This window comes from Gymnodraco acuticeps, unplaced genomic scaffold (genome assembly GCF_902827175.1).
Source record: "Gymnodraco acuticeps unplaced genomic scaffold, fGymAcu1.1, whole genome shotgun sequence".
Classification (NCBI taxonomy): Eukaryota; Metazoa; Chordata; class Actinopteri; order Perciformes; family Bathydraconidae; genus Gymnodraco; species Gymnodraco acuticeps.
The window spans coordinates 2,457,339-2,480,632 of NW_022991003.1; the positions used below are offsets into that span (position 1 = coordinate 2,457,339).

A 23,294-nucleotide genomic window follows, 5' to 3' on the forward strand; every position below is an offset into this window, starting at 1 on the left:
CTCTCTCTTTCTCTCTCTCTCTCTCTCTCTCTCATCTCTCTCTCTCTCTCTCTCTCTCTCTCTCTCTCCTCTCTCCTCTCTCTCTCTCTCTCTCTCTCTCTCTCTCTCTCTCTCTCATCACTCACTCACACACCACAAGTGAGAATATAAAAAACAAAATAATAACTTGTTCTCACGCAACACATGTCAACTGTACACACATGTCATTTCCTGGACCTATACCAAAGTGTGAATGTAGGCCTCCTGCAACAACCTACATTGTAACAGAAAATGTCCTATTGGGAATTCAGTTCCACAATAATAATGAAGCGTCCAGGAGCAGATGAGCCTAAGGGCTAATAGCTCATCTTCAGTCTGCTGATGTTTGCTATTGCCATTTCTGTGGTGGCAAAGTAAAAAAGAAAAGAAAAAAGACAACAATTAAGGACAAGTGTGTGCTTTTTCAGCTTTTGACCTCGGTCACAGCCTTCTCTCCATTCTTTGTGCAAATGCCTTCTTCCTGAGTCACTTCTCTCCTCCATCACAGCGTTGTGACTGCATCACTTTTGTGTTGCTTGCGGAGCCTGCGCTTGTGCTCGGTTGATGACTGTCCTCCTCCTAATTCACTTGTTCACTTTCGCTGGTAATATTCTTCTCGCGTCGTCATTAGCAACGCCAGAAATATATTTAAAAAAAGGTTTTCGTTTCTAAATCTAAAACAACAATAGCCTATTAGAACTTATTTAAACCACAGTTTCAATTATCTCAAGCTTATTTTCATTCGTTGTAGTATTTTGATAGTATGATTTATTTTTCAATTAACGTTATTCAATCACGCCTCAAACTGATGGCACTCGTCCCTATAGCCTGAGGTCCTTACCACCAGCTGCTCGTGCAGTAATAAGTAGTGCACCTTACTGTCCCAAATGTGCACAATGTAGTGACTGCTTTTCGTCTTTTTGTTTACTTGGTTGTGTTTTCTGTATTTTATATGTCTGTGTTATGTGTAACAGAAAAAAAAATGATATGTCAGATTCCTCCGCGTACCACAGGTTGAGAACCACTGGTTTAGAGCATGACACAGCTGCTCCTGTTTTTCTGATAGAAGTGAGTGCTTGAAATGACGGAGGGGAGATGACAAGTGATCTTCTTGGAAATAGTTCATCCCTCAGACTTCCCTCCCTCAGGCTTTGTAGGGAGTATCTCTCCCTGATTTAAACTTCCATTGAGTCATCGTCCCCACAGGATTGCATGACATTTTCTCCCCCATGTACCCTTAGATTTTGAAATTGTTTTCCACTCCAGAAAAGCACACAAGTGACCCACGATCATCACTGACTAACCTTTCATGCATTGTAAAGTTTTAAGGGCAAAAACATGCCTGTTAGGTCCAGCTTGCTGGTGGCATTATTTTTCACTTTTGCATCTTCTAATTTGTATTGAACTTTCTCTCAAAAGGTTAGAGAGGGACTGAGAGTATTTGATTCTCTTTCTGCCCTTTCAGTTTTCCATGGTTAAACCATAGTGTTGTGATTTGTTCTCACTGTACGAAACATTGTTTTAATGTTTCAACAAACCTTCCTTACAAATTGGCATTTCTTTTTAAGAACTTTCGACAACCCAAATACATAAAATACCATTTAAAGGCAAAGAGCAATCCTCTCAGTCATCGGAACAAGCTTTAGCAGCAAGAGATTGTACATTTTTAAACACCTATGTTTTTATCTTGAATAGTAGATATACCATGCCTTCATTTTGCAGTGCAAGATTATCGGATTTGCACAAGTTATCTATACAGTATTGTTATGTTTACAGTGCATTGTATAATAATTTTAATGCAATTTCTTAAATAATCTAATTTATTTTTCATGTCATTGATTGATTTAAAAAAAAAAAAAAAATCTCTTATCCGAGTTGTCCTGAAAATGAAGTATGTCTCACCTTCCCTTGTTGTGTTCTGTTATCCCGTCTCTATCTAGGGTGATCAATGCAGGAAAGAGTGCGTTGAATGAGGACCAGGCCTGCTGCGAGGTGCTGGTGGTCAAACGGAGACCCTCAGGATGCTCCACACCCAACCGGACCTCCCTGGCCCGCAGGAGGTCTTCCCTGCCAAACGGAGAGGGTCTGAGCCCCCGGGACTGCAATGTGAGTCGAACTAAAGCGTCTGTTTCCAAATAACAAATATCCTCCTTTCCATCATCTTTCACTGGGATTTTTATTCAGCAGACACATTTTTGTTTTACTTTTATGCATGCACCACGACATCAAGTCAAATTCCTCGTACGTGTCACGTAATAACCCTGTTTCTGATTTCTGATTTTAACATAACAGGAATTCATGAGATAAAACTTGAGGACAAATGCAACTTTTCTGAGCCATCTTTTTGATATCTTGTTAATACTGTACATAGACTAAGATCCTTGACGTTCAAGCATTTGTTCACCCATGACATCCAGGTAATGGTGGCTGTAGTCCTTGCTGTTGGGACGCAGTGTTCCCTCATCCCGTCCCATCAGCAGTTTATTGGTGCGTACAGCACAGCGTCCTTTACACATCACAGCCTCGGCCTTCAGCTCTCAACAGCCAGGTGAAAGCAAGTAAAGCTTTTAAGTTAGACCAAAAACCATATATACAAAGGTATTGTGAATTCTAAACTAGCACTGTTTTTGACGCACTCTATCCAGCTACTGACAATGGCTACTCTGTAAATTTTCTGATACTAACCTGAAAAAGCGTAGAAATAACTGGACACTGATCTCCTGTTGTTCGATTTGTCTTCCGGGTTCGACATGCACTCAGAGATTTCTGTTTTCCCTCACTGCCCTTTATCTCTAACCGGTTATACTGAGCACTTTGTCATTTCATTTTCCACGGGCAAAATATATCTATATTCAGTGGCGACTGGTCATTAGGGGCAGGCACAGCCCCACCTAGTGTCAGCAGAAAGTATTACAAATAATTATTACAAAAAAATGCAAAAAAAATATATAAAATATATTTTAAGATCATGTTTAATCATCTGATTCGTCTCATTGCTGTTTTAGTCAGTGTTCTTCTAATTAGTGTCTACAGTGTGTGCCTATTGAGCTGTTTAGAGCCATGTGGGACAAAACCCGATCATGCCCCTCCCTCTCACTGTCTAAGTCAATGGTGACTGTAAAACTACACTGCGCATGTTCAGAGTATTTTCCTATTTAATGTGTGTGGCAAAAAAATAATAACCATAGTGGCATTGAGCTGCCATCCCCACCATACGTCATCTCACATCATTCAGAGCTGATTAGCTGTAAGTACGTGTGCCGCGAAAAGTGTGGTGTGTGAAGAGGAGACGAGAGAGCTGCAGTGAGGCGTCCTAAACCCGGAAGTAAGCTGCGCATGCCTTCCCTCGACAAAAAAGCAATGAGATTTCTCCATAGGATTTTAGAAAATAGCTCCAAATAAGATCTGTGGGAAACAAACCTGTTAGATAAATGCACGTTTTGTTCAGCCGGATAATATCCACATGTCTACCCTACTTTTATAATTTTCTAATCATAAATCTATCGATTAGATTAGATTTATGATAGACTTTTGAAACTACAAGAAGAACTACAAAAACGTAATAGAGATTTTTGTCCAGAAGGATAGCATGGACTTCATCTTCATGTCAAGGTAAGACCGCAATTTTATTGAAAATGGGATCTTACTAAGAGAGAACAATTCAATATGTAAATTATAAAATTACATTTTTTGGGTATCCTTTTGTTGAACGGTCTGTTTAAAATTAATCGAAGCATCAGACAAAAAAAGCTTTTGAAAATATTATTATATTTTGATTTAAGTCAAAATATAATATTTGTAAACCTGAAGAGTCAGTGCCAGTGCCTCACCAGCCATGAACCTCACTGCAGAAGCTTATATATAGACATCTACGTTTTTTGTGCCCTACCACTTTTGTACATATAAAAACGCCACTGTCTATATTAGGTAATACTGCAGATAACATGTCCCCTTAGCCCACCAGTACTTTACTTAGACCCAGCCAGAGCCTACAGCAAACTCATGCAAGTACCTCATGACTCACTACTGCAGAGGTACTGGACTATAACAAGTCAAGCCTTTCTAGTGCTATTTGCTTGCTTCATCGGCTCATGTTGTAGCATCTGCTTGCACTACTGTATTTAGAAATAATAATAATACATGAGACTTGTATAGCCTTTCTCAAGAAACTCAAAGACGCTTTGACGGAGAATTAAAAAAAACAACAAAAAACAAAACAAAGAAAAATACAAAAGAGATAAACAGAAAATAGGGGGGGGGATGGTAGTGGCTGAATGCAGTGTTGAACAGGTGGGTTTTGAATGTGGTGGGAGGAAGAATCTCTGATGGATTGGGGTAGTGAGTTCCAGAGGGTGGGTGCAGCAACGGAGAAGGCTCTGTCGCCCCAGGACTTGAGGTTGGTCCGGGTGGGGGGGGGAGGTTGGCAGGAGCAGAGTGGAGGGAGCGAGTGGGAGTGTGTCTGTGGAGGAGGTCAGTCAGGTAGGATGGGGTCAGGTTATGGAGGGCTTGGTATGTCATCAGGAGGATTTTTGACCAAACCCTGGCTCTGTTATCTCTCTTAAGGAATGGGAGGCTCCAGCTATCTTGATAAACCAGTTCAACTCTCGGTCACGAAATGGTTTACGGCTGTGGGAACGCTGGCTTTCTAAGCTCCACAGATGTTTACGCCTCCCCCCAATATGCTCATTAACTCTCTGTAAACTAGTTAAAAGGTCTATCGAGAGATAGGCTGATCAGAATTGACATGGCAACCCACCCGTGCAGTCAGAACCTTTTACTGCTTTTTTTTTTTTGCTGTCACTGTCTAATGTTTGTCTGACTCTTACCTGTCTCCAGGACAGCTCTGAAGAGTTAACGCTCCACTACTGGGCGATGTTCGATGGCCACGCAGGCTCCGGGGTGGCTGTGATGGCTTCCCGCCTCCTGCATCACCACGTGGCCCTGCACCTTCAGGAGGTGTTGGAGATCATCTGCACTCCCAACCTGCTGCCCCCTACGTGCCTGGGGGAGGAGCCTATCAATCACCACCTCACCCCGACGTCCCAGCGCGCCCTCACCCGGGCTGCCTCGCTCCGCGGCGCCGCAGGGGCTCCGGGCTCGCCCAGCACCCCCCCCCACACGCTTCTTTACGGAGAAGAAGGTTTCACACGAGAGCCTGGTGGTCGGAGCCATCGAGAACGCTTTCAAAGACATGGTAAGAGGCGTGTGTGAAGTAGAAGTCTCAAAGTGTTTAATAGTACGTGTTGACCTTTCAATGTGCAGTGAAAATACCACACATGGATGTTGTAGAGACTTTCCCTTGTTCCTCGTGTACTGCTGCTTTAGATAGTGAATTCCTATAATTCCCAGAATAACATTGGACTTCCCCCCAAATCGCGTCAAATCGCCGGGAGTAGTTACTTCCATCTATGGTTTTATGTGTATATGAAGAGAAAGGCTAGTCCTGTCCCTTTTCCCAAAGCATAAATCAAAGCTTCCCATCTGCTTTGCTTGAAAACAGCTAGTTGTTGCACAATGAAATAAAGACACCGTGTTAATCTGGTGTAGACTGATTGTTTGCACAGCACTTCTCAACACACAAAACCAGTGAAATTACACTCCGAACTATTACAAAAAATGGCTCTATTTCATGAGCATTTAAAACCTATTCCTTGTACACTTTAATTATCTCTGTTTCCATTTATTTTACTCTTTTGGTAAACAAATGTATATCACAACATCAATTAGAAAATCCCTGCACCAATACAAATTAAAACATAAACTAATGATAATATATACAAAATACACCTAATTTACGTAGCTTGTTTCCTCACAGTGTTAAAAAGTGCTTTACAATAGATAAAAACACTATAAATAATAAGATATCATATAGGTGAATACATCAATTGGCATGAAATTCCTAATGAGAGATTCAAAAGCGCTGATATATTGAGCAAGCCTAATCTCAGCTGGTAAATTGTTCCAGAGTTTTGGGGCCAGGACTTCAAAAGCCTGAAAGTATATATCAAACCAAACATAATTGTCTAATTGTTATTACAGCAATCAAACTCACATTAAAGTATGAACATGTAATACCCAAGAAATAGATTTGATGTCAGACCAGCAGTGTGAAGGCAGTCAGTCAGATAACACACACAAGCCACCTGGCCTTGCTTTAAGTGGATTCCGGAAACTTTCCTCATGCAGAGGCCAAGAGATTGAGACCAGAGCCAATGAAAACAGAGCAGGCCTGGGTTGAGAAAGAGTTTGAGAGATTACAAGTCACTCTCCTTCTCTTGAAATCCCTGTGGTTTAACATTTAGTAAATCATAGTTCGCTATGGGACAGTGCCTGAGAGTAAATATAAACAAGTAAACAACTTTAATTGTTGTTTACAACCGAAGCAAAGGCAAGTTTATTTATATAGAACCTTTCAACACAAGGCAATTCAAAGTGCTTTACAAAAATGAAAGACATTAAGAGACAAAACGCTCCTCTCCAAATGAAAGACAAATTGTTTGTTAATGTACAAATAGCCTATTCTCGCATAACCATGTGATTAAAACAAGAGTTAATCAAATACCTACAAACAATACAGACTTCAATAAAATATATTATAATAGAGTAATATAGACACTAATTTATCTCCCACTAATGCTTGACCCAGGTCTGCAGAGCACAACGTCTTTAAAACATTGTTATAGGTGAGATCATTTGGGGAGGTACAATGTTAGCTTGATAGAGGGCAGTGCAGCTCAACACAAAATCCATTTCTCAGTACAGCTGGTGTTTACACATCTTCACCACTAGGTGGTAGTGTGCAATCACCTGTTCTTACCAAACGTCTTGGCCATTAAAGAGGAACATTTGTATTGGGGCACGTATGGCTTGTGTAGGTGTACTTAATGATTGTATAATGATCAGTTAATCAATGTAAAAAGGAGTAATCTGGTTAATGATGAGGTTTTTTTTTCACCCAGTCACAAGGATTGGGTTTTGTGAAATACAGTTGCACATTTCTTTATGTCATATGGCAGGATTTTGAAATGATGATCCAGCTTTACACTATGAAGTGGTGCACAATCTTGTCTTTAAAATGTTTCTTTTGCTGCTCTACTCTCTTTATCTTTTTCGTTGTCAGAGACATGTCTGTCCCATCTCCCAGCAATCAGAAAACATCTATGTCTCACTCTGCTTCCCCGTCTCACTTTTCACGTGTCTCTCTGGCTTTGAGTCTGCACTCTTTACCCTCCGTGTCCTCTCTCTTTCTTAAAGGGAAATCCACAATTTCAAACATTGCAGTTGATGTCACTGTGAAGCACTGAAGCTACACAACTATCTAACGGTAGTCTAGAGGGTTTCTTCAGGAAGCTATGTATTAAAGCATATACATGTAGAATGGATTTCAGTTGATTGCATTCATAGTGCGTTACGTATTGTATTCAGAGACCAGAGATGAGAAAATAAGGGTATAACCACCTGAAATAACCATATCTACTTTCCTCGCAAGTAATCATTTGTTATGTATTAGATGCAATCACATTCACATGGTACACAATGAATCTTAGAACTGTTGATAAGTTGCTACTAAAAAGTCAATTTTGTCATAATCTCCCCCCAAAGTCCTCCAGTCTTAACAAAGTCTAATAAAGTTCATTCTTTACGATAAAAGGAAGTGTCAGCAACATTTGGGAAGGTTTGGTATGACTCTTAATCTTTGTCTCAGAGTTCACAGAGTCTCTGTATCTTATCAGAAGGATCCGCCTTTAATTCTCCTCTGACACGACTCACTGCATTCCTGTGGGAGCGGCCGGTGTGTGTGTGTGTGTGTGTGTGTGTAGTGGCTGCTGAAGCCGATAAACACTCAGGGATGTGTAAACATAAAAAACAACGTCTTGTAACTCCGAGACAAAGGCTTATAAGTCAAGCTGTTGGTTATAGAAAACGAGGAGATGACATCACTAGCCTTTTTAGATCCTCTTTATTTTAAAACATGTATTTGTGGCATTGGTACGTGTATTCTCAGGTACTGAGATGTAATCACTATCTCAGTATTTTAGGACTTTCATAATGATGTGAGCATTAATTTAACATTTTGGGGAAATGTACTACTTGGCTTTTTTGTTGTATTCACTAGCCACATAGTAGTGCCAGGAAAACAGCTAGCATGACTAGCCGTTAAGCTCAGTATTAACTAAGTATGACAAATCTTGTTTGTATATTCTGTATAAAAAAGTGGAGTCTACAGAAAAACAGGCGATGAAATACTCATGCAACTCTTTGTAAAACGACAACTGTTCACACCATGCTGTTGGGCATATTTTGTTATCTTAAGACAGAGCCAGGCTAGGCTAACTTCCTGCCTGTGGTAACATCATTTGTCACATTCATTTTCCCATCTTACTCTTGACAAGAAAGCCAAAAAGATTACTTCTCAAAATCACAAACTATAGCAGCAAGTTGCCTTGAGACTTATTATGGGCATATTCATGAACACTAAAAAAGACCCAGGCTTGAATCCTACTTCTACTTACAGTATGCTACGCTAAGCTACGTGCTTGAGCCACAGACCTCAGTGTTATCAATCTTCTCTCGCGCAGACAGAATGTGTATTTCCCAAAATGTTAAACTTTTTATTTGAGCATGAGATACGACTTCAGGAAATGAAGGTTTCTCAATATAATGTTTCAACATTTCTGTGTTAGTCAGGAGTCATCAAGAGTAGTTTAACCATCCATAATCTTTCTATATTTATTGATATTTTGTATCTCAGACCTTATTCGATGCGAAGTGGGTTATCACCAGGTGTGTGACTGTGTTAGTGTGTTCAGCGGGTTATTAATGCTCTATATTAAAGGAGCATTGGCAGAAGAATTAGCCCAAAGGTCCTGCTTGCCCTCAAAAACAACTGATGTGCCACTAATTTAACTAATCAGTTAAAATGATTAATTCCCTTAATTACCTGTCTCACAGTCCATCACCAGAGTTATCCATCATATCTGATGTTTCGCATGTTTCTCTGCCAGCTCTGCTCTCCGTTATCTTTTCCTGGCCTAGTAGCTTCAGGCTCTCATTGATTCAACACATAACACTGCATCAGGAAGAGGTAGTGTTTGGCCTGACCTGTAGCTCATAGGTAGAACAGTGACTCAACTCAGCTTTTGCCAATAAAGTCAAACCATCTTGTTCAGTGAGAAAGCTTTTTTTGAACTTTGCTGTGAAGATAATGGCCTTCATGACAATATGTTGAATAACATAGCTACTACTGTATCTATGAAACCTTATTATGTCAATTGTATTGAAATATGTTTTCTTAAATGGTCAAACACATAACTTAGCGGTGTTTTAGGATGTTTATAAAAGGTCATAAACAAACTACATGATTGGTTGTTTGGATGAGAGGTGTTCATGTGGTTTTTCTGTGTATGAAGTGTGTTCTCAAGGTTCTGTTATGTGCTGCTCAATCCTTTGTGGTCTTTAAGTATACTTTGGTGTGTCACTGCTTTTTAAAAATTCAATTGGGTTTTAGTGGAGTATAATTATGTAACTATATCCAATCCATTTTATTTCTATAGCACATTTAAAAACAACAGAGTTGAACAAAGTGCTACAAAAAACAAAGCATAAATACATGAAAAACAGACAGGACATGAAACAAATGTAAAACACGAGACAATGAAACCAGATCAGAAGCCACAGACTGAGAAACTCTCCTACATCACTTAAAAACAATACAAAACACTAGTAGATAAAACCCCCAATTCAAAAGCACAACTGTCACCTGGCCTGTAAAAGTGGGTTTTTAAACAAGATTTAAAAACAGGCAGAGTTGGAGCAAGTCTAACCTGGAGGGGCAATTTGTTCCTAATATATAATTAGGTTGTCCTTAGATTAGATGTTCCTTTTTAATTATAGGGTGATTACTTACAGACAATATGTATTACATTTGAAGAAGGGAAGAAAACATTTAGCCTATCTGCCTTCCGGTTATTTAGCTCAGTTGTCAGACGTTTCCTTGCGGAAGTGGAGAGGAGAAAAGTGTAGATGTTTATTCAGGCGCTTTCATTATTGAAGACTTGGCCTGCAGCAAAACGTATTGGATACAGGGAAAATAAATATGTATGGTTCGCAATGGATTTATAATTAATTCAGGGTGAAGGACACATTTGTTCCCCCCTTCCCAACACACACACATTTCTGCAAATATTCAGAATACACACAACCCAAAAAAACCTGCTACTTCTGTCCAAAAAGTCTTCATAAAATACAAAACACTCACATTCAAAGTCATACACATATGGTTTATGCACACACATGCAAAACCGTCTACACACACATGCATTCCTGTCTCCTGTCAGAGAAACGCATACACTACAAAAACACACACATTCACAGTTGTAATCAGATGGAGGTCGTCGGCAGTGGAGCAGAAGGCGACATGCTTTAGTTGGTTTAGCATTCCTCTTGGGACGACATGTTAGGGAAGGCCTCGCTGCAAATGTGTTTGCCAACATCTTTCTTCCCGCTCACTGTGTGGAAGGTGACGGAGGGATTCGAGGAAGGCGCTAGAGGGGACGTCCATTTTCTCGGGATAACTTCATACTTCTGTTTGCCATTGAAGACCTCTCAGTATAGCAACATTAAAGGGTTAAACCAAGTGTGAGCAGCTTGGTTCAAATGTATGTTGGCATTTTGATTAATTCGCTGACAGGTTAATCATTCATCTAATTAATGAACTGTTAGCATGGGATTTTTCAAATCATTTTTTTTGTTTAATTAGCAACAAATTAATATGGGCTAATTAACTGGTGTAATAACCAGCGGTCCCTCCTAACTTTCTTTCCTATCCTTTTGGTTTCCATTCTTGTTTTTGTATTGCTTTTGATGGATGAATTCATTATGGTGCTATAATTGATAATAGTATCATGGTGTTTTTTAAGTATTCTGGCATTATTTGATTCGGAATGAGGTTCTTTGTGCCACAGCGTAATAGGAAAACGTTTTTGTAGTCTGTTATGATTAGAAACATAATTGCGTGGCAGAGGATGTGGTTGTGACCTCATCAGAGGATTCATCTGTATATGTGTTTGTATTTAGGATGTGCAAATAGAGAAGGAGAAGGCCGTCTACAACATCTCAGGGGGCTGCACTGCTCTGGTTGTCGTCTATATGCTCGGGAAGCTCTACGTTGCTAACGCTGGGGACAGCAGGTGAGATACACATGCACAAATTAAGGGGAACTTTTCTATGACACACAATGGCATTACCTCTTTTTGTCGGTCACCTTCTCGTGCCCTGCAGCCAGGAGGAGCAACAGTGTCCCACCTCAAATAAACACAGTTTTGTTTTGTCTCCCCCTCTTCCTCAGAGCTATCATTATCCGGGCAGGGGAAGTCATCCCCATGTCAGCAGAGTTCACACCCGAGTCAGAGAGACAGCGACTGCAGTTCCTGGTAAGACATAAGCTTTTTCTGCTCCTTCCTAGTGAGCACAGCTGTCAGATATTAGCAGAGCTGACCTTCCCTCCTCTGTCTCTTACACTGCCTGCTCTCTTTGTCTGCTTAATAGACTATGGAATTGCTTTTCCTATCCCGTGGGTATGTCAATTTTCTTTTTCTTCTTTTTCATATCAAGGCCTACATGCAGCCCCACTTATTAGGGAAACGAGTTTACACATCTGGAGTTCCCGAGGAGAGTCCAGAAAAAGGGAGGTGGGGAAGAGGATGCTGTACCGTGACTTCACCATGTCAGGATGGTGGTTACTGATTCTTCACTGATTTACTGATTTTAGATCGATGCTAATGCACAAGGAACACAGCATGTAAACTGTGATGATGATCCCACATTGTTTTTTATTACCCTTTTTATTTTTTACCCAAATCTTTACAACCTTTATGTAAAAATAATTTCAGCTTCTTATCCTCATATAAACATGCCTACAGTACATTACTTTGCAATTATCTACCTGTGGGCGATTTACTGTAATGTGCCCCTTAAGAAATTGCCAATAATAGTGATTTCTACCCCATTGAGTGTGCAGCACTCTAAAGCCGCTCAAGGCTCCACTCTGAGTAGGAGTGGCCTTGACATTTCTGCTTCTGTGTGTGAAAGGCATTTGAGAAGGAATATGTGGGCATAGCAAGGACAGCTCTTATTCTTTCTGCGGAGAGAGAGAGAGGTTAAAAAAGGCCAAAGACATTTAGGAAAATGTGTGAGAAAGAAGAAAAGCGAGAGAACATGCTGTACGGACTGAGATACAGATGGAAATGTGAAGGGAGAGAAAAGATAGAGGAGGAAACGGGATCTTAGAGAAAGATTTCATGGGCAGCTCCAAGTGTCTTCGAAGTAGCAAAGTGTTTAACAACCTTATATAACGTTTATATTCTTATAGTAAGTTGCAAACATTGCTAAGGTTACCTAGGCCAGAAAAACCCTCCTTGAGATAAAGGTCCTGTATTGATGTACTTAAGGAAAGTAAGGATTGTTGTAAAAAGTGTATGTATTTATGTACAGTTCTTAAATATCTAGACTGTATACTTCTTCTACTCCAATACATATCACAAGGACGTTTTTTATTTTTGAGCAGTAGATCACATTCTAATAATCGAAATCTGCAAAGTAACTAGCCTATAGAATACATGTAGTGTAATAAAAAATGCATTTGCCTCCAATATGTAGTGGATTAAAAGTATGAAGTAGTATAATCAATATACTCGAGTGAAGAACAAGTATCTCAAACCTTTACTTTTACTGTACTTAAGTAGATTATCCTTCGTTACAATCCACCACTCTGTGTTTAGTGTCCTCTGTGTTTAGTGTCCTGTCTGTCTGTAACTTTGTGTGGTAGTGTTACCACTGACAGGTCTCTCTTGAAAATGAGACCTTGTGTCTCAACCTGTATAAATAAAGGCTAAATAAAAACCACTGATTTACTATGCATGAATATTTCTAAGGGATAGTTGAAAGGTGAGTGAGGAGAGATGTTTTCTGACACCTGCGTGCAGATGTGTTTAGCGGCGCCGCTCGGCTCAGCAGATGTAGGTCAGTCAGCCGCTGTGTTCCTAATGCGGCCCAGAACTCGTGCCCGCTGACAGCCTGTGATGTATTTTTAATCAGGTTCTACCCATAACCCAGTTCTGCTCGCTTCACCCGGACTAAGTCTGGGTCTTAAATTAGCACCTGGCATTGCGGACTCCTCTGATGTACGCGAGTGTGACATCACTGTCATCTTGTATAGGTGCAGTTCATACGCTCTATACGTGCAGAGGATCTTTTTTTAAAGCCTCTGTAGCTTTCCATGAACACTCTCCTGTCAGCGTGTGCAGCCAGTGTGCCCACATGCTGCGTGTGTGTGGGTGTATTCTGACATCTACATCCCTCAAAGGCATCCATGATCAAGGCCACAGTGTAATGAAGGCATACAGGCCTGCAGCCCACCTTCCTCCCTCGCCTTCTCTACCCCCCCCCCCTTCCCTCTGTTCGTAGGACTCTTCTGCTGCAATCTGTTATCGTTGTCCAGGATGGGTGGGCGGTTTTGTTTGTGTCCCTGTGATGGATGTTGAGCGGTCAGCCGTGTTCAGGTGAAGGGAAGGTTGGGAAGAGGGTGTTTGGCTGGTATAGAGATAGAGAAAGGAGGGGGGGGGGAAAACTAATGGAAATGACTTCAAAGGCAAAAATAAATACTAGCTGCAAAGATAGAAAAAGGAGAAAATAAAATGCTAGGAAGAAATGCTGGTAAAATAAAGTAGGCAATAACAGCAGATGTATAGGCCACATAGGAGGGCACTGATAAATGGCAATGAAAGGCCCTCCAGCTGTCTCTCTTTACTGCCCACGCCCACTAAGGTGTCTGCTCTCCCCCTGATCCTATCGATTATGAATGTTAGAGGAGGGAGGCTAACCCACACCTACATCACTGTCATCCACTTTCACTCCCTCTCCTTCTCCTCCCTCTCTCCTTCCCTTCTCTTTGTCCATTACGCCTTCGTAGCATTATGACTGATCGCTTACATTTAGAGAGGCTTTGGGTCACTGCCATTAACTCTGGCCTTGCTTTGCTCCTGAAAGCACTACTCAATCTAGGAAAAAGCCTGATCAAGGTTGGCCAAAAAGTTAGTTTGAACCCCGACTGCCAATTTGTCTGACTCATCCGGTGCTGACACAGGCTCGCCACAATGTCACCTCGAAGTCTGGACAGGTGTGTGTGTCTGCTTATGTGTGTGTGTTAGATGTAAGTGTGTGCAGATTAGGATGCCGAGCACACACTGCTATTGATTCCCTGTCATCTCACTTTGCACCGGGAGGAGATGACATCACTCCTCACCTGCAGAGAGGATGATACCCTTCCTCCCCTGCATCTCTCTCTAACTCTCTCTCTCTCTCTCTCTCTCTCTCTCTCTCTCTCTCTCTCTCTCTCTCTCTCTCTCTCTCTCTCTCTCTCTCTCTCTCTCTGCTGGTCACACTGCAACGTATCAGGCCACCAAACAGCCCTTAAATGTGAAAGCGCTCAGTGTTGTGGTCAAACAGAGCGGCCCTTGAGCGACTCTCCTCGCTGTGTTTTGGACTACGTGTCCCAGAGCGGGAAGCAGGTATCATAACAGGATGAATGTGTATCTCTCGCTTTCTGTCACACACTGCTTATCTCCAGTCTGACAGGATGGCTTCGCTGTAGACAAAAGTCTCCAGAAGGGGACTGTCCCCGCCTGTGGGCTGAATAATTGAAATAAGGACATGAAGAGTGTCTCTGTGCACCACTTCTTCAAGGTGAAATACCCAAATAGAGAAGTCTGTACCGATATGGCAAAAGGGTTTCCCCATCTGAAAATAAGGGTAGGTTAATTAGTGTCTCGCAAATGTGGGTTTTGCATCATCAAACTGCTGTTTTAGAGGTTTTTCCACACCATGAATATTGCAAACATTAGTGAGGAAACTATTGGTCGGGTGTTACAGCTCGCCGCTCTGAAGATTCTGCAGACTGTATTTCTCTGTTTGTGGCCTGCGTTCGCTGTGATAGTCCTCGCTCTTAAAAAAAGTGCTGAGTGCAGCAGTACAGCGCTCGCCTAAGGTGGAAACATATGGTCTCTGAGTGGAACCAGCAGTAATGTAAAAACCATCCTGGGCCCTGCTAATCTGCTTCACAGTAGCTGAAATACATCGGATGAGGTGTGTGGGGCAGACCTGGGTCACATGATATCTGCAAATAACATTTGAACACTAGAAAAAAAAACTTTTTGAGACCACAGATAGCTTTTATTTATATTTTTTACCCCCAACATCTTCAATTCAAACGATTTTTGTCACAGTTTCGAATTTTTTTCGACCTTCTTTATTCCTATCCCTCCAGTCTAAAGGTTGAAATAAAGAATAACCTGCATTTCTAAATGTTATCCGATCCAGATAAGGTTGCCAGATTTTTTATTGTAGCACCTGGTTTGAATGGAAAAACCTTGTCATGGCAGCTCTTCTGGAAATTAGCTCAAATGTGTAAGGTTTCTGGTGCTGTAGAGTGACACAGCTGTTCCACCTAAATCAAACTGTATACCAGCCATGAGATACAAATGCAAGGTTTCCCCACTGCTAGTTTCCAAGCTGAAGGTGAATAGTGTATCTCAAGACATGGCATGAAAACATGACGTATTATTCATTATTTTTCCTCGTACTGCACCTCTGTCTGGTCCCAGTCTGAAGACGGTAAATTATTCATTAGTGGAGGAAGTTTAAACATTGCTCTGAGAGCAGGGGAATGTAAACGTGGACTCTCTTGCATCATTCAGCTGCCTTTCCTTCAGCCTTTCAGATACAAACATGCACATAGACACAACTGCAGCAGACAGTCATAGAAAACCAACCAAGAAAGTCTCATACATACATAGACGTCTCTATCTTTGTCGCTAGGGAGACTTTTAAGGAAGAGAAAAAGGGGTAAAATATGCCAAGGCTGTGTCGTTCTCTGTGTGATGTCTGGACTTTTTCCCTCATCGTCTCTCCCTTCCCTCTTTCTCTTCGTGGCAGTCGGCTTGGCAGCAGGGCCTGCGGGGGGCGTGGGAGCGATGTATCTCCAGGGCACGTGTACGCTGCCTGCTATAAAGCAAAAACCCATTAAAGTGTCCTCTCTCCTCTGCGCAGGGCGTATAAAACCATAGAGGACGATGACCTCAAGTTTCCCCTGATCTACGGCGAAGGAAAGAAGGTAAGAAGTGCTGAAGCCTGGGCTGTAATCAAAGCGCTCACCAGGGCACCATTAGTCAGCCCCCCACACACACCCCCCCATCACTGTGTGGAGGAGACAGCCAGTGGAAGGCATTCCTGGCCTCTTTTTCCACGACTAATCACAACGTGTATAACAGAAAATATCTCCGCTTTAATGGACTCTATGTCAGATTGGAGTCAACGATGGGTGCCACTTATGAGATGTGTTAAAAGAAAGATGTAAAGTGTCCAAAAAGTGACATATGAAAAGTAAGGGTGTTCTTTTTTCAATAATGACCACCTCGCACATTATCCCACTTATTACACGGCCACATACTAAATACACTAACTGTTAGGGAATAATTTGCCTAGGTATTCAACCTTTGACACAGTTCATAATTTCTCACTGTCTCCTTTCCCACGGCATAGGTCTACGGCCTTGGGTATTGCTGCTATCTCTCTTAAGGAGGGAAAGCTTGGGCGCATTGTTGTTGCCAGTCTATGACAGAGCACAAGCCGCCATGAGGTAGTTCACTGTTCAGGGACGAAGGTTCCCTGGCGCGCATTATTTTCTATGGACGAGAGCTCGAGTTAGATTCAGGGTCCATATTTGTTTAGTCTCACTTATGAAGAATGTTGATTATTACACTCCGAACTAGATAAAACCTCGAGCTGCAGAAAGAGTTCTTCAGAATTGACGTGGCAACTCTACCGTGCAGTCAGATCGTGGCTGCTGTGAGTTGTGATGTGAATTCTCCGGCCGAAGCTCCAAATAAACCATCAGTGTTTGACATCAAAGCTCCTGCTCTTCCCGTGTCTCTTTCCTGAGTCGGTGACTTCACTGCATTGCTACTACACAGAAGTTTCCCTTACACTAACGACTTCAATTACTTGAAATTATTTTATTGACTTGAAAATTATGGTTTTGCTTCCGCTAAGTTTTTCTTAGCGGAAGCAAAACGATCATTTTCAAGTCAAACGTTCCACGGTGCACCAACGGTAGGAACTACGGCAACAACAACAAGTATTTTTGCAGTTTGTTTTACAATAACAAGTCCTTAAACAATGCCAGAGCCCCAACCGTGTTTACTTCCTGCCTGTCTTCTTCTGTTGATTTATATGACGTCCAACGCTCTGTCTTTTAACCTCTTTCCTTTTCTCCCATGATCGCCCTTAGCAACGCCGATGTTATGCTTAGCAGCGGTGTGTTATCGAGTATTAATAACCTCTGAAATGTCTGAATTGACCAATCAGAATCGAGTATTCAACTAAGCCGTGTAATAATTGGAATATAACATTGCAAAAGCCCTGACATGCAGGAAACTCGTCGGTTTGGCACATGCTCAGATTCTCCGCACACCGTCATGACATTTCCCTCAGTGATGCTGTACATGTGCCGCATCTTGTCCTTGGTGCATTGAGAAGGTCAGAGAGGAGACACGATAGATCTGAATATGTTCTCACTGTGGCCTCCTCCAGTATTCTAGTTAATGCAGCCCGAGAGTGAGTTTATGTTTGACGGATGGCTGGGGCAGATGTCACCCTCGCCGTGCTCTCCGCCTGTAGCCGCTGTTCGGGTTCACCGCGGCACACGTCTCCCTTTGAAGTGAGGCGCGGAGATGGATGGCTAGATAGAGCAAGGGGGCTTTGTGCGAGGGGAGAGGAGCGTCGGAGCACTTCAAAGACCCGGCACGCAGCCTGCTGGGCCCCAACGCTCAACAATTAATCCCGGGATGTTTCCCCTTCTCTGCCGGAGGAGCTTTGCAACGCTCTCCCATCTTTCCACCTCTCTGTCTGCTTAGCTCTCCCTCTCTCTGCTGCATGCTGATCCACTCTCTACTACCAGGCCTCACCCTCGTACCCCTCTCTCCGGCCCTGTGTGCCCCCCCTGTCTCATCGGCTGTACAGAAGATTCAATTAGCCCAGTTTCACAGACCTGTTCCAGCAGGTTTAGAGACGGTGGTACCATCCTGCGCTGACTGTAGGAACCAAGAGGAGTTTAGCACAGCTTACAAATGAGTTTAATGGTGTCTGAGGCCAGACTGGCTTAAACTGTTGGTTTATCTGATTGCTCATCTTTCTTGAACATCTGCATTTAAAAAAAAAATCTCTTTGGCAAGTGAAATGTGATTATGATTATAAGCATCAATATAAATGATGCTTATCATAAATAAACCAGAATGTCCCTTTAAGAATATATTGTTGCTTGTTTTGACTGAAATTGAGGGCCTCTTATCTCTTACAGGCTCGTGTGTTGGCGACCATCGGCGTCACCAGAGGTCTCGGGGACCACAACCTGAAAGTGCACGACTCTAACATCTACATTAAGCCCTTCCTGTCCTGCTGCCCAGAGGTAGGCTGCATGTATAATGCTGTCCTTCATGATGTCACCTCTCACAGTGTGCACGGACAAAGGGAAATCGCTCTTTTGAAATGATCCTTTGCACATAAAAAAGAGTGTAACCACTTAAAGGTTTGACGAGAGCAACGGAGTTTAAACAAACAAATCCTCAAACGGTCACTTCAATTAGTGATTTCCTACTTTTCGACTATTTGTATTGAACACAAGAGACTTTATGCTTACAGAAATATAAACAAACAAAGGAACAACATAACCCATCCTCGTATTTGATTAAGAAATGTTTGCCTTCTCTGAATTTGCTCATTTCGATTGTTTAATGTAAAAAAAAATTGAGACGAAACTGCTATTTTAAATCTAAATCGAACACTTCTGCTATTAAAATCACATCATTGGCATCTTAGGTCTGCAACACTGAATAACTGAAATGCCCTTAACATCATCAGTAGCAGTATGCTTATAGTACGGTGGACCTTTCTCTTTGTCTCACCTCATTACCTCGCCGTCCTGAACAAACGAGAGCGCAGAGGTAGCGCTGTAAAATGCCTTGAGCCATTAACAGTCTGCACACCGTGGTCAGCGGCACATTAAGATTCCCCCCAAGCCGTCGCTCTCAAACGTCTCCTTTCCTTCCCAGTGTGTACCGCACATGATTGCAGTAGTCAGCGCCTGGATTCTGTTGATCTTTAATTCATTGCCCTTTGAGTTCAGTCATAGTTCAGCCTCCTTTTTGATGTTTTTTCCATTTTTTCCCTCAGATGCTTGTAGTCACTATTGTTCACTCTCAGATAGCCTGACACACATTAATAGTATATGTAAGAAGTGTCAAACCTGGTTAAAGAAAGATGATGTGACACTCAGTCATCAGACCAACATGAGTTCAAATATGGCATTCAGCGGTCACAAATCAAACGCTGTGGTGGTCATCCCCCCTCCTCCAGGAATAATTTATTGCTTTTGGAATAAATTCTACGAAACTGCCTGAGTCCTTTATCTCCAAGAAAGCTGGGCTTAAATCACAAGGTTAACCACAACACAAAGAGGCTCATGATCCACGCTGAAGTCGTCCTCATTCCTTTAGCAGTAGCCTCTGTAGTATGTTGCTGTCTGTTGTGAAAAGGCCCGTGGTATCCCCGTGGCAGCCAATGAATTACTTTGAGCAAACCAAACAAGGCAGTTTTTTTTATTTTGCCAAGGCCAAGGCCATTGGGAATTATTTTGCTTGCTATTTACGAAAGTAGTTTTCCTCGGGCTGTGCCACAGTTAAATATCTCTTTGGAAGTCATCAAAGGTTAAGGCTTTCTAAATTCCAGAAAAACATAAATATAGGTAACACATTTTTTTAACATTTATTCCCTACGTTTTTAAGTATCTGTATTTTTCAATTCAATAATAAAAGGTATTTAGAAAATGCTTAAGTAACATATCCTTCGACATTTTGCTCAATTCAGTGTTCACTTCTACTATTTATTTCTGTAAAATTAGCTTTGTCTCTTTGTGATAGTAGTGTATCATTCCCTAGATTTGTTTATACAAACAAACAATATACTTTACATTTGACTTTAAAGATTAGTTTATGTACTTTTGGATGCCACAAAAGTTGCCCTTGTGAACTGTGGGGAAAATGAAACTTAAATGGCTTAGCTACCATCAAGAGTAAGTTATGTTACATTGTTAAATGTTAAATGTTGCATTTGGCCTGAACCTTCAAGATGCCTAGTCGGGGAAATGGAGAATCATAAACGCTGACCATAATATCCAACTTGGCAAAAAAAACACGAAAGACATGTCTCCAAACTGTTGGCAGAGTTGCTGCAAATGCAAGACCATCAACATCAATTCCAATATAAAAAATGGAATCAGCTAAATTGATGGTTGCTTTTCCCTGTACCATGGTAAAGAAATGCACTTTGATTGGATTGCAATTAGAACATTTGGGCCAAACACCTGGGGGGGACTACAAGGTTAGTACTTGGACTAACCACCTTAGAATAATGCATTATTCCAATTCTACCAAACTATGTATGTGACCTCTTCATACGAAATTCCTGCTGTAGGTTCAAATGACTCCTAGAAATGATGCACCTCTCAACCCTTGCCCGGTCTTTTCCCCTCCGCCTCCAGGTCAAAGTGTACCCTCTGGTGGAGTGCGAGCATGGGGCTGATGACGTTCTGGTGCTGGGAACCGACGGTCTGTGGGACGTCCTCTCTAACCAGGAAGCGTACGAAGCCATCAACCTGTTCCTGGCAACTGCGACCCCGACGACCATCACAGGCACGTTTTACTCATCACACAGCTGCAGTCAGGGGCGGGCTGAACTTCCCTCACCCCGGCCTTATTTGTAGAGGAATGAACGCTGTTATCTTGTTGTAATTAATGCAAATTTTCAAACATTTAGAATAACTGTGATGTCAAGGAAGAGCTCGTAAGAATGTTAACAAGGCGCTCTGCCTCCTCTTTGAGCTTAGTTTCCAAAGTTAACCACAATATCTTTTGATGTTTTCCCTCATCTGTCTTCAGGCAGATGTACTTACTTAATAAAATACTGCACTAGGATACGCCTTAATCATTTATCACATTTGTTATGTCAGGTACACAATGGCAGCTCAGGACCTCGTGATGAGAGCACGAGGGGTGCTGAAGGATCGAGGCTGGAGGATATCCAACGACAGATTGGGCTCTGGAGACGACATCACTGCCTACATCATTCCCCTCATGTACGGCAACAAGCAGAACTAGCCCAGCTACGAAACGTAACCATGCCTTTGACTTCTGCAGATCCCCTCGTCCCCTGTGCTCTTTTTAAAGTGCTTTAGTGTGGAATCCTCTGCTGAGGGATCCAAGATGTCTCTGGTCACAAATGGGATGTTTTTTTTTTTGTTACCCCCTTGATAATCCTCAATCAGGATGATCTCTTTTTGTCTGGTCCTTTTTATAGAAAAAGAAACATGAAAAGCAGTGGAAGAGCTTTTTTTTTCCTTTCAAATCTCGAAGAAGCCATCTTGTAGTGGGGGAAGCCTAAGGTTGGGAGCATTAGACTCATGGACAGACGTGGTGATGTGCATCTCAGGATTGCAATTACTAACTAATGCACAATATTTATAAATGTGAAAATGTAAATAATCCTAGGTGTAAAACATTCGGTAAGTATGTTTAGTTGAGCACTTGTACAGTGTAAAAGAAACTAACCTGGAGACTGATGTCCTGCATATATGAATCATAAGTCCTCTGTTCCAGCTTTTTAATTAGCTACGTTCAATCATCTGCTATTCTTAGTCTGGACAGTATGTCTCCTGATGCTGCACTTTCAATACCTTACTTATAATGAAGGAATACTGATTCCGTTAAATGAAGGAATATAAATATGAAGACAGGACCAGTTCCCTAGTACTCCCTAGGATACTAATTATAGTATTAAATCAAACCCAGATTTAAGAAGGAAAAGTCTTTCTGTTCCATCCATTCTACCTCATCATTTATTTCCTTTTATTGTATATTCTGCTAACTCATACTGTCATAGTCCTCTTCTCGTGGCTGTTTTGCATGCTACAATCAGGTGCATCGTCAGCTTGCTTCCTGTGCCATTATTCGAGTTACATTGTTATACTGTACCTGCAAGGTTTGTAAAAACGTCTTTAGAGAATCTCTCAAGAAAGTAAAAACGCCTCACAGGGAACTGTGTGATAGGTAAAGTGTTGTACAAGATATATATTTTTCATATTAGGCTCAAAAACCCTTTGTCATGCACTCATGTTTACCCTTTTCTCAGTATCCGTTGGATGTATGGTTCCTAATAAGAAAAACCCCAACGTTATGAATAGCAGGTGCCTATAATAGAGACAATTGTTTTTAATGTGTCACTCGAAAGGAAGTATAAGACTATCACTGCAGACAATTCATTAGACAGCAATTACCCTATGTGTCTACAATCAATATTGTTGGCTGAATCCGTGGCGTTCCATATTTTGGTTTAATTGTAGTTTTCAGCTTGTCAACGTGTTGTAACCTAAAGGCTGTACGAGTGGCTGAAGCTGGTGAACAATGGAACAGAGTAATTGAATTTAAATGTAAAAATGTAAATAACGTTTCAAGTGTATACTTTTCTTGTTTCTTTTACTGTTGGTAATGTACATCTTACTGAACACTATTTGTACTGTTTTGGAAACCAAGGAACAGTGACAACAAATTATGCTCTTTTTTTCTGCTCTATTAAAAACAATTAACCTTTTTTTCTTTACTCTGCTGTGTTATTAATAAGAAGATTGCGTACTTACTGTAAATACTCAGATACAAATACAATATGTGGATAATCCTGTGATGCTCTTAGTGAGCACACTACGTCTGTGTATGCAAACAGACTTATAGTATTTAAACAGCATTAATGGATTTCATTTTTGTTAATCCTAAAACCAGAGCCATGACCTTCCTGTACTGTGTTTAGCTGCTACTTATGTGTTTGAATTCTATATATTAGGATATTTGGCTGGCAAATCCTAAAGGGAATGAAAGTCTTAAAATAAGTTCTGTAGAAATATCTTGGCTTGAATCGGGCCAAACTCCCTTACACTTCAGTAACTTTAGAACAAGACCATCACCTCTTCTGACCAACTGTGTCAAGCGTGTCCCAAAGCAATATGATGAAGGGTATCAGTTCACAGAATAGCCTGACAGAAGATTTCATGGTGGTGGTGGCTGCTGCGAGGGCGTAATTTGACACTGAAGCACACACTCACTTACTCGACTTTGCGC

The 23,294-nt window shown here is 41.5% G+C and overlaps 1 protein-coding gene across 1 annotated transcript in view; it reads left to right on the top strand.

Annotated features, from left to right (window-relative positions):
- The window catches only part of LOC117559391 (protein phosphatase 1H-like), a 29,391-nt gene extending 6,618 nt beyond the window's left edge, over positions 1-22,773 (top strand). Inside the window, 13 exon segments of the mRNA XM_034236148.1 lie at positions 1,959-2,124; positions 4,855-5,127; positions 5,129-5,212; positions 11,095-11,207; positions 11,366-11,450; positions 11,632-11,655; positions 11,657-11,704; positions 11,706-11,752; positions 16,123-16,186; positions 18,431-18,538; positions 20,669-20,789; positions 20,792-20,819; positions 21,137-22,773. Of these exon segments, the coding sequence (XP_034092039.1) occupies positions 1,959-2,124; positions 4,855-5,127; positions 5,129-5,212; positions 11,095-11,207; positions 11,366-11,450; positions 11,632-11,655; positions 11,657-11,704; positions 11,706-11,752; positions 16,123-16,186; positions 18,431-18,538; positions 20,669-20,789; positions 20,792-20,819; positions 21,137-21,284 (1,309 nt within the window). The 3' untranslated portion in view covers positions 21,285-22,773.
- Positions 22,774-23,294: the final 521 nt, after the last annotated feature.